The sequence below is a fragment of the Petromyzon marinus genome, chromosome 59 (genome assembly GCF_048934315.1).
Source record: "Petromyzon marinus isolate PM22_M1 ecotype Great Lakes invasive population chromosome 59, UKy_Petmar_22M1.pri1.0, whole genome shotgun sequence".
Lineage (NCBI taxonomy): Eukaryota > Metazoa > Chordata > Hyperoartia > Petromyzontiformes > Petromyzontidae > Petromyzon > Petromyzon marinus.
The window spans coordinates 9,560,921-9,572,877 of record NC_133725.1 but is presented as its reverse complement, the minus strand read 5'-3'; the positions used below and the strand labels follow the sequence as shown (position 1 = coordinate 9,572,877).

General features: G+C 46.3%; 1 protein-coding gene across 3 annotated transcripts in view; it reads right to left on the bottom strand.

Moving 5' to 3' along the window:
• Nucleotides 1-3,820: 3,820 nt before the first annotated feature.
• LOC116955424 (uncharacterized) overlaps nucleotides 3,821-11,957 on the bottom strand; it is a 52,051-nt gene continuing 43,914 nt past the window's right edge. For 2 of the 3 annotated variants that reach the window (XM_076053101.1, XM_032976499.2), the window contains 3 exons: nucleotides 10,965-11,341; nucleotides 9,809-9,999; nucleotides 3,825-6,102 (listed from right to left, as the gene is read on the bottom strand). In XM_076053101.1, coding sequence (XP_075909216.1) covers nucleotides 5,923-6,102; nucleotides 9,809-9,999; nucleotides 10,965-11,341 — 748 coding nt within the window. In that variant the 3' untranslated portion in view covers nucleotides 3,825-5,922. Of the gene's footprint in view, nucleotides 6,103-9,808; nucleotides 10,000-10,964; nucleotides 11,342-11,957 lie in introns of all 3 variants that reach the window. The other variant, XR_012929835.1, reaches the window with a different exon arrangement.

Here is an 11,957-nt window from a genome sequence, read left to right as displayed (position 1 = left end):
TGTGCAGGAGACTCGGGGCTGTTGCAGTGAGATCTCCGCCTGATGTCAAGTGAACGTGTCTTCAATAAAGTGCCATCTCAAGAGAAGTGTGTCAAGTCGTCATTACAGATATAGAAATATTGCTTCTTTCTCTTGTGTGAAGTAAATACAGACCACATTTACCACGTAAATGTGTTGTGTCTATAATGATAACTTTCACCCCTCTGTTAATCCACTGCTGGATGAAACCTCCCTACGCAGTGTTGGTCATTGGGGCTGTTTGACTATACTTCCCCATTAGCCGTCGATTCCTAGCGCAGTGAGATAACTACTGTGCTCCCCCTCCCTTCAGGCATTTTTTTCACATTGTAAATGGTCAGTGCTGGTAGGAATGCTTGCGAACTATGTGTGGGTAATGTTAAGGGCAACCGTAAAATGTGCAATATCCGCGTTATGAAAACTGGACTTTCCCTTTATAGAGCTTCGTATGAAGTGCACGACCACACAGTTGGTGTTAAGTGGACTGTGTGCCCAAGGACTGTGGGGCACATGGCTCACCCAGAGCTGCCGAGGGCCATTATCGCGATGGCTCTGTTGGCGACGTGTGGAGCAAGTAACAGCTTATCATTCTCTTATGCAAGTGAATGCTATATGTTATGTGCAAGAGCCTGCTTTGTTAGCTGGTAGAGCATAATATACACGTGTAGGCACCCATAGCTTCACAGCCGTGGAATTCACATGTTTGCTTTTAGAGGTCGAATGATTCGGACGACAGGCCTTGTGGTGCCGCCACAGCGGAGCCACTGTCGGGGCCATGCCCACCGCCGTGACGCCGCCACCGGGGGGTGACGACGCCGACACTGCGCGCCCCTCGCCGCTCCCCACATGAATGCACGCATACCCCACGTAGAGCCGGGGGGGAAGGTCATCTGGCCAACGGGTTTTCGTCCAGAAGCCCCTACTGGGATCAAGCTTCATGGTTTCCCACGGCCGGGGAATTGGGCGACCTACCCCCGAGGCTGACGGGCACCGTGGCGCCGTGACCTTGAATTGTAATGGCATGGTCACGGCAGGGACTGTTGAGCCACCGCGGATGGAAGCGTGGACACACAACACTAGTCAGTGGGCTGATAGCGGGAAGTACAGAAAGCGGATGTCGAGGGGACCACTGCGGTGATGTCACCAGAGCTAGGATCCGAATATCAAAAGAGTGGGAAAATCCCGGTAGCGGGAGGAGCAGAAAGCAGACGTCGAGGGAACCACTGCGGTGACGTCACCAGAGCTGGGATCCGACTATCAAAAGAGCAGGAAAATCCGGGCCCCTGATTGGACGGGAGGCCAAGGGGGCGAAACAGCAGAACTCCTTTGTTGTAGGTAGGATAAAAGGAGGGGAATTCAGGCAGTAAGGGCAGAGTCCTTCAAGGCATCGAGGTAAGTGGGGTGTTGGAGCCAGCCGTTCGAGTCGTCCGTGTGACGAGGTTCAACGCAGCCGGGCCCAATTCTCCACGGGGACGACGTACAGCATCGCCCTCCCACAGCTCCCGGTGCATCAGATTGGGAGTACGCATAAGCAAGGGAGAGGTGAGTTTGGGCTATTTAACCAGAGGGTAGAAAGTGGAGCGATAGGGCAGGAAAAATTGAGTCCCGGATCCCCAAGGGATAGGCTAGTGTCTGCTGACCCACACAAACACACGTAGTTAGCGGGTTATTCGCGGGGGGAATAAAATCGCCAGTAGAGGATAAACTGTGTCGTGTGGTCTTTGTGAGTGTGAAGAGGAGGGTGAAGCGCCTGGTGTTCGCGTACATGCGCGGCTGTTTAAACGGCCTTTAAATCGGGGTGGTGTGACTCCCTCCAATCAGCGGCGTGCGCACGGTGGACACCCCGGGCCTCTAACCCCTGATCCCAAGTCCCTCGCGTGTGATTGGTGTATGGAGCCGGGCAGGTAGCGGAGTCGGGTTTGTTAGTGCCTGGGCACGTAGGGCGTGTGTGTGAACGGATCCTGGGAGGCTAAGCGCCGGCCGTGGAGTCACACGTCGGCATGCTGTACCCTTTTGTTTACGCACGAGATGGGGTTTCACTTCACGGGCGTGCTCACAGCAGCGCGTCTGCCACTGAGCCCGCGTAGTGCGTCATAAGCGTAAAGCAGTCGGCCCCACCAATTGAATCATGCCTACGCGGGCAGCAACAAAGTCGGGGGTACAGGGGGGCGAGGAATTGGGGGTCGGTAGCCCGAACCCGATAGAGCAGTCGGGGGGTAGTAGCGCGATCGTAACGGAGGAGTCGGGGGACAGCGGCCCCGACAATTCGGTGGAAACGGGGGACGGTGGCCCCCGCAGCCTCCCTGGCTATAGATATGGGACTTTCCTAGAATAGAAAAGAATGCCAATACCTGGTGATTTAAACTGCTTTATAACAATAAAACCCAGAGAGTTGAAACGAACCCAAACCACAACGGAAATTCAAAATTTATCGCTTATTTATTTTGCTGAAACCAAAAATGTAACTAAAATTTTACTTTATTCTGAAATGAAGCCCCCAAACAGGATTCGGTTACCGTTTTTTTTGCAGCTGGGGCGTTAAAAGTGGTAATCGCCAGGATCCTGTGGCCATGTTCATTGTCTTCTTTGGTTCTTTCGGTAAAGTCACGTAGAATGAGAATAAAATAATAAAATAACACAATAAAATTCTAACGACGTTTTGGCCACAACACAAGCGGCCGTCTTCAGGTGAAAGGTACTGAACTGTTGGGCGACAGAAGCTCTGTCGGGACGACAGAAGCTCTGTCGTGAGAATTTTATTGTGTTATTTTATTATTTTATTCTCATTCTACGTGACTTTACCGAAAGAACCAAAGAAGATGAATCCTTGCAGTCACGAAAGCTTCAAATCACGTTCATTGTCATTACCACTTACACTAGAGAGCTGTTCGTTAGCTGTGGGCCCTCAGAGACTCGATAAGAGAATTTGTACATGGAGCTCAGCACACGGCAGAGGGCCCAAGAACGACACAATTACAAGGTGAGGGCGCTACCGTCACTTAGACGCGAAAATAGCCATTACACTGGTGGCAAAGACACACAGAGACAAAGACAGGGGCTAGAGCCGCCAATTTTGCCGATAACATCAAATAAAATTTGACTCCATGTTTGACATAAACATGACATTGACGGGGTTAACTGTTGCTTTACCAATTAACATAACCATTCAAGAGTAGATTTTAGTTTTTTCAGCTGGGCAGTGATGGTTAGGCACGTAGCTGCCTGTAGTCCAGCGCTGAGACAGCAGTGAGGGTTGTTGGATCACACACAGATGATGTAAAACTCCCTTCCTATGGGTGTCGAGGAGCATCCATAACCCTGGCTTGCCAGGTGAATGCAGTAGAGTAAATGGATTCATATCATTTGTCCCATTTTCTCTCTCACTGTAGGATATAATTGTCTGTTTTTACATATATGGTTATTACTGTGATGGCACTTTGGGTAGCAAAAAAAAAGACAACTTGACTTCAGCATTGCCACCTCGCACGCATCAGTTTTCTCTATATTATCTGATCTTCTCTAATATATAAGCACTCGTGAATTGGCCGATAACATCTTCATATATAGAGGACCGCAGAGCTGGAGAGGGGGGATTTAGTGCCTTGCTGGCTGCTTTCCCACTCATCTTTAGATTCTCCTCGCGCGGCGGCACGTTACAAGTTGTAATTATAACTATTAAAGTATATTTGATAAACACTGTGCAGCGTGCAATATTTATTGCTTTGACTGCCCATGGTGTTTGCATTACTGAATATATATTATGGCTACCATTAATGCATTAATATATACAGTTGTAGTGGGTTCTTACTCGACAGAGACGGCGAAGTGGAGGCAACACTGTTTATTGTAACTCAACACTTGGCACAGGGCAACGTATACAATACTTGAAGGGGTAACAGTGTTGTATATGCCGGGTATTGAAAATTTGATGAAAATAATCACATTTAAATGATATTTTTAAAAATGCGTAATCATCCGAAATTATGTTAATTGGTGTAATTATGCACATAAATTATGCTAATTTGAGAGATAGTCGTTTCAATTTATGCGCATGTATGCGATTATGCCAATGAGGGGAGTTATGATAATTAGGCTCAACCTCGTTGTCGAGGGTAGTATTATCAATCGGGATAAGACAATTAATTGTATGAAGTTATGCAGGTGTGATGTAAGTATGCTAGATTAAGCTCGGCTTCGTTGTCTAGAGTTGTATAATCAATCGGTATATTACAATTATTCTCGCTTTAACATTTACTGATTATGTCTTAGTGTGTTTATATCAGGTCTCCAAATTCAAATCTCACCGCAGGATACAGTTCTTATTATTAAGATTATTACGCATGAACTTAGGAAGACACCATGCAGACACTTCTTGTGGTAAGCAATTTTTATTTCTAAACACAACCTTAACACTCTAATATGCGAACTCCTATGCTTGGAATTGTCAACACAGTACTCCTGGAGATGTTCCCCTCATAGATCTATACGTTTAACCCTCAATGGTCACGTTTGTTAACTGGGTAACAGTACAATCGATTATTCCTCAGAGTACGTGAGCATACACGGCGAGAGGAAAAGTCCTTCAAATTCATGCAACGATATTCATACGAAGGGCAATAAAGAAACATGTCCCGAAGGCAAGAGTAGTTATCAATTAATTCATTGGTAAGATTACGCAATTAAAAAGAAAAAAAACGAACGACTAAAATACTTCTAAATGACGTATCCACATAGCTCAATGGGCAGCAATGTTCTTCACGATCAGTTGATATTTATCGCAGTTATCATGAGTCTTCTTGTATGTGTTAATGTGTGAGTGTTGTTGGTCTTCTTGCGTTAATTGTTTGCGTTATGCAGACGCCGGGGTTGGGCATCCCTTCATGGAAAAATGTGTTTGTGCCCTGCGGAGCAGTGAGGGTGTGAGGGTGTGTGTATCATACGGAGAGCTTGACACTCCCTCTTTCACATGGGCGGCCACAGTTCTGTCCACAGCTGGGTGGAAGAGTCGGGCACGATGCTCGCCGTCGGTGCCCGATGAGCTCGTCGTCAGATAGCGCCCGCAGCTCGTCCGCTGACTGCAGTTCCTCACTCTTGTCTTGGTTCCCAGCTGGTGCTGGTCGGTGTGCGTGTGGGTTGAACCCACGGCGCGCTCGCTGGCGCTGACACTCTTGCTCACGGGCGGCTGGTCAGGCTCTTTCCCCTGCTGGATGAGCCGAGTCGGCACAACGCTTGTCCGCTGGCAGCTGGCACCCTTCCTTGGTGGCGCTGGTGGCGCTGCCAAAGTTTATCTGTTAAAGGCTAATGCAGAAGCTTTTAAAAATTTTAGGATCGTTTTATAAAATAGGGTATAATACTTTCACAATTCCATATTTTAAAACATGTTCGAATGCATGTACTGACTTTTCATAAGCCAATGTATGTAGATTTACATATTAAAAAGAAAAGACAATAAAGTCTTTCACACCACAAAAGCAGTTTTTTCTTTGTTTAGTTTCTTGCCAGGAAGAGGTAATGGTGAGGAGCAGCAGACAAACTGCCCGTGTATAGGGTGAAACATATTTCCATTTAAACTAAATCTAATTTGGGTTTTATTTGTTGTTTATAATGGACATTTTTTAATATGGAGTGTCTTTAAAAATATAGAAATTTACAGTAAGATAACACAATTCTAAAAAAAAATCGGTAAAATTACAGAAAATGTTACTGGCAACTTTTTGCCAGAAAAGTTACTGTAAATGTACAGAATTCTTTTTTCCAGCGGTATACCGCTGGGCCGTATGTCAAGCTGTGGTTGCCCACCAAAGGTATTTGAAAGTCCTGTTGATCCCTCAGTAAGAAAAAAAAGGTTCCCCAGCCCTGGTCTACACTGCTAGTGAGAGGTGTGTTCAGCCAGGCCCTTGGTAGTTAGGCTCTGTCAGGGAAGACGTCTTGCAGGAGGTTGTGCAGCCTCTGATAGGTGCTGCGGGTTTTCCAGAGCGCCTCCCATACTGGCACGGAGATCCTGTGGTCCTTCTGCAGGAGCCGTAAGATCAGGTGGCTGGCGGCTACATAGCCTCCTTGACTGGACGACTTGGCTGTCATTTCCTGCATGCATGGAATCACACAGACGTGCGCTGTAATAGGACATAATGAATCCGCGACATAATATGTATCGGGTCTAACTTACTCACTCCTCTTTGCTCCCTGTGGAGCATAAGACCGCAACATGCCCACACCATGCCTGACGGTCTTTAGCAAAATTAGCCTCAGGTAAAAAAAGAGTCAGAAGGGGCTTAACATCTCCAAGCTTACAAGGCAGCCGGTTAAGCAGAACCTCTGTTAAAAGTGAGATAGCCAGATAGATGCCATCAACTTTGACCACAATGAGAACTGGACAGCGTTTAGGGATGTTAACTACTCCACTGCCCTCGAATATCTTGGATCAACCACTCGCAAGCATCAGCATTACTTTAATGAAAATAACGAGCAGATACACGCCATGCTGTATGATAAACATGGTCTCCATAGAACACACATCTAAAATCGCCTTTCCTTAATCAACAAAGAAGAATTCGCTTGCATGCCCCAGGCTCATGTCAACATGACACTTGCTGATCGCTGCACCTTAGCTGAAAACCATGAAGGTCATCAGCCTTTAGGAAAGTGAGAATGCACAATGGTCATTATGCAATTCCACATAAATGTATGAAGTAGGTGGGCTGGGCTTGGATGAGAAGCTGACAATAACGTTATCAAACAAGCCAGGGAATTATTGCCAGGAACGTAAGGATGCTTCAATTGTCCACTTTCACAAAACGAAAGTCAATCGTCAATCAGAATATTTATTTATACGGGAGGAATCTGATGAGCTATAAAGCACTTTTTCGCATATGTCCAGTACGGGTGGGTAATACGGTGACAACGATAAACAATACAAAAACATGATAGTAGTGCAAAGTACAAAAAAGTTAAACAAATCACCCAAACACATACAAATAAAACTAAACAATCCCCATCATACCAGGCAAATCCCACTGAGGTATTAACTTGTTTTTCAGAAACGACCTGGCCGATAATGATAGCTCAACAAAGTGGCCAATCATTTGGTCATTTATAGCAGAAAAATAATCGAAATAATATTAATGCATTTTGATTCAAACTGTAAAGGGGAAACCGGAGGATCCGGAGAAAAAAATCCACGTGACCACAGGATCGAACCTCCGACCTCCTGCCTACCAGCCAAGGAAGATAAGCCTTCCCTGAGTCCTGCTCAATCGCCTGCTAGTGCATCATGACCAGGGGCTCCTACCAGAGAGCCATTGTTGCTCAGAGCAGGCCAGGGAAATGTCAATACCATATTCACTATTCATCAACTCCAGGAAAAATGGCAGGTAATAACCGGGATCTATACTCAAGTTGTGTGGGCTTGACCAAGGCCGTTTCACAGAATGTATTACGACGGCCTGTGGAAAATGTATAACCACATTTAGCTGTCAATTTTAAATTAATCAACATAGTACGACAATGCTATGACGGTGTGTTTGCCCGAGTTGTTAAATTATGGGGAATCTTTAGACCCCTTCCCTGTCGACAGTGGAGGTCAAGCAAGGCTTTGTGCTGGTGCCGACCCTAAACAGCATGATGTTCTTCGCCATGATTTATGACGAGTTCTATGAAAATAACGCTGGGATTAGCATGAGGATCTGTACTGATTGGCACATTCTTTAACTCGAGGAGACTCTTAAGACTTTACGCCACAACCAAAGGTTCTGAATTAGAAATGCGGCACATTACGGATCGTTTCTCCACCACATGCAATAACTTTGGCCTCTCCATCAACATCATACAGACTGAGGTAACGTACCAGCTTGCCCCAAGGAAGCAGTACGCAGAGTCAACCATAACTGTCAAGGGACAGAAGCTCATTCCTGTTGATTGGTTTACTTACTTGGGCAGCACCCTCTCGAGACCCGTTTATATTTATGACGGGGACAATGCCAGAATTACCAAGGCCACTGTAGCCTTTGGCAGACTGTGGCCAACAGTGTGTGAGTGAAGAGGGATTAGTCTTAGAACCAAGCTCAAAGTCTATGGGGCGGTCGTCCTACCCACCATACTGTGTGCGTTTGAGACTTGGACAATCTACAAACCACCATGCCAAGAGGCTGAATCATCTTTACATGATTTTGCTTGTGGAGGCTACTCAAGATCAGATGGCAGGACAGAGTTTCAGACACAGAGGTGCTTTCCCTGGCAAACTTGCCAAGCCTTCACACTGCTGAGGAAGACACAGCTCAGCTAGGATGGACATTTAGCCAGGATGCATGATAATCACCTCCCGAGAAGCTTCTCGACGGTGATCTGAGGGATGAAAATTTCCACCATAGTTGCCAAATTAAACACTTCAAGGACACCCTCAAAGCCTCCCTCAATTGTTTCGAAATAGACCTCGATGACATGGAAGAGCCTTGCACAAGACTGCCGCTCCAGCCGACGCAGTCTCACACATAAAGGAGCTGCCACGTGTGAGCAGAGGAGAGCCATCGAGTCTGAGAAGAGAATTCCGCCAATCAAGAATTGTCGACTCCTCCCCCCCATGTCCTCAGATCACGTGTGTCTGGCGTGCAGCTGGTCCTTTTGCACCCAGACTGGACTCATCATCCATCTCCGGATTCACCGCAACAAACCACTAACCCTGATCTGATGTAATGGTTCTCATCGATTATGATGGACGAGCAACAACGTGTCTCTTTGCATCCATCTATATGTCTATGTATCTCTGTATATCTCTAGGTGTCAGTGTGTATCTCTCTACCTCTAAGTATTTCTTTGGGTCTCTATGTGTCTCCTTGGATCTGTCTGTATATCTATGTATCTCAATGTGTAAGTATGCATCTCCTTGCATCTCTGCCTCGATATGGGTCCCAATGTGTATTCTTTGGCCGATCATCATTTATAGGTGTCCCTATGGGTTTGTTTGTCATTTTGGTGATGCAAGGTAAATCTTGCAAATGAAACGTGGCGCCGTGTGTCACCTGTGTACAGACAGTTTGGCGTCTTGTGTCATCATAATATCATTGAATTCATGAGCGTATCTGGTATACGTGCTGTTTGTATCATGCGAGGCTATTACGAAGGCGCTATGTTTCAGTCTGCAACAGCTATGGTCCAACGTTGCTGCTGTGTGGAATCCCAAATGGATCATTTGCGGAGTCATATTAAAAATTTGGGAAATGTGGACCATGACACCGGAACACAATGGCCTACTCATTTCAAGCTACATCATGTGAGCTTTAATGTACACTGTCAAGCATATGGCACGTCACAATATTATTTCAAATTTTGTCGCCAAACTCCTGATCTTTATTTGTCTGGAATACCGGAATTCTCTTCTTATTCTTCTTGGTCTCCCTGCCTCTGCCCTCACTCCCGTACAATAAATCCAAAATGGTTTTTGCACGAGTTATTTTCAATCTGACTCACACTGTCCATAGACTCTGCACTGTCCATAGACTCAACACTACCCCTAGACTCAACGCTGCCTCTGTACATTAATCAGCCTCCTTCCTAAACATCTTTCCATTCATCTCTTATATCATCACCTCTTCTCTTTTGCCTATTATCTTCCCCTTTCCTGCCCTTGCCCCTCCACTCCTTACAGTTCCTCCCCTACCCGTTCATCATCCCTAAGAACCCTCTATAACTGTCACTCCTTCCTCAATCCTCAGAGCACGCCCCTGCCAACTACATCATTCCATTATGTCGAGCGCCCTGAGTTCAATTAGATTAGAAACATGTGGAAAACACTCACCCCAATCTCTGCGATCGTTAAAATATTTGATGCTAAAAACTCATTCAGTAGAGGCATCAGGTTTCCTTGCAATGCCTCCACTAACGTTGGCATCTCTCTGCGGATTTTCTGAAAGAGCTCCTCGGTGGAGATGCTGTGAGTCAATGGACGAGGTCCATTCCCAGCACTGGATCCATGCGCTGGTTGCTTCCCTAAGAGGAACAAAAATGACGGTTTGAGAAATTGCAGTTGTGTATTTGATTTCTGCAATGTATATATTTAAACAATAACGTGCCGCACGGTATTCACATACTGTCATAGAGAGTTAATTAATTGGAGGGGTGAATAATCACAGACAAGCAGGAAGGCAACAGCCAAATGATGAGCCAGCAACAAAGATTATCCAAGGTCGGCGATCCTCGACATATTAAGATGCTGTTGACCAATTAAGGAGTGTTTATACCATGTGGGAGGAAACCGGAGCACCTGGGGAAACCCCAGGTGCACAAGGTGAAACACTCTATCCCTTACAGATGGAACAAGTGGAGTCCACAATTTTGCTGTACTGCCCTCTCCTAGCGAGCCAGGGTAGAAGGCTCCTGTTGATGTGTCTTTATGTTATCCCAATTTCATGATTTCCAGTGTAAATTTTCAGCATTCGGTGTTTTATTGTTCAAAACCAATAATATTGGAAGTTTTTTTTGGTGTTTTAGCTGTGGGAGTAAACTGGAAAACCCAGAGGAGACACATACATAGAAACACTCACTCACTATCAAAAAGACAAAGATCCTTTCACAGACTGTTGGAGCAAGCGCTGTTTGCAAGCATCTGTTGAGGTCAATACTGCACATAAAGGCGTGGTGTGGCCAGCACCATGCCCGGTTGCCTTTGTCTCCTCAGTGCCAATGTTTACACACAGCACAACATACTCGTTTAAGACCGAGTCGACCTAGGGGAGGCCCAGGACAGATATTCGTCAATGTTATTGCTCGTGAGCAGGATTCGAACTCGGATCGTCACACTCTTTCACACATGCACACGCACACGGACCACTCAAACATTGCACAGATATTGTGTACGTAGGCTTTAACAACCAATATCATGCATACTGACATTATTTTGAGTTCGATCGTGTAGGTGTGATGCCAATTCTTAACTATAACCTTCCCACACTTACCGGGTGAAACTCCGATGGGGTCCAAGGCTCCAACTCGATTCACTGTGGCATCCAACCGGGCCAACTCTGCTGCCTTTACACTCATCCACTCATTCAGACGCGGCAAGTCAGATCTCAGCGGCACCAACACCTTCAGCAGGAACTTGGTGCAGGTCACCTCCCCCAGCCCAATAATCAAGTCAATCAGATGCCGCACCTGTGTGACTGGACATGGTGTACTGCGAATGGTGAGACAGTCACTGTGGTTCAGGACTTGTTGTTGATGTGAATGGTCAAGAACATTGTTCACCCTCGTGGTGAGAATGTCCTGGAGATCCACGCGGTTCTCTGTGATGAGTTGCGTGGCTGGGCCCATTGAACTCATGACAATGCGAAGCCTGAGAAGAGAAGACAAGAATGGGAATTTAATGTTCCCCAATTTCACTCCTAGTGGAGTATCGGTGTCATGGCATGTGATGAAGTATCTAAAACTAAACTAACCAAACTAGTTTCATCTTACCAGGTAAGGCCCACTGAGCGATGTAGCTCTTTTGCAGAAGCGACCCGGACACAAATGATAGCTCAGCGAAGTGGCTTGTCATCACGTGGAAATGTATAGCAACCAAATACTGTAAACGCGTGACGTTGATTCTAAATGTGAAGGAAAAACCCGGAGGACCTGGCGAAAGATCCACGTGACCACGGGAAGAGAGAGAGGGAGATGCAGACTCCATATATACAATAGGCATCGTATCGTCAGGGTCGGGATAGAGCTCAGCACCTCCTGTACACCAGGTGAGGGAGATAACATCCCCTAGCCACCGGAGCTCTCGCAGAGCAACACAATCCCCCATCGTAAAGAATGCCCCCCACCAACCAACCCCCCTCCGCCTCAAGAAGCAAGTGACCTCTGATCGATAACGTTCACACCCACACTGGTACGGAGTAAGGCACAGTAAAACCGCGTTTTACGTCGGAGATGCGTTCCTAAAAGGTGTGACAACGAATATAGAA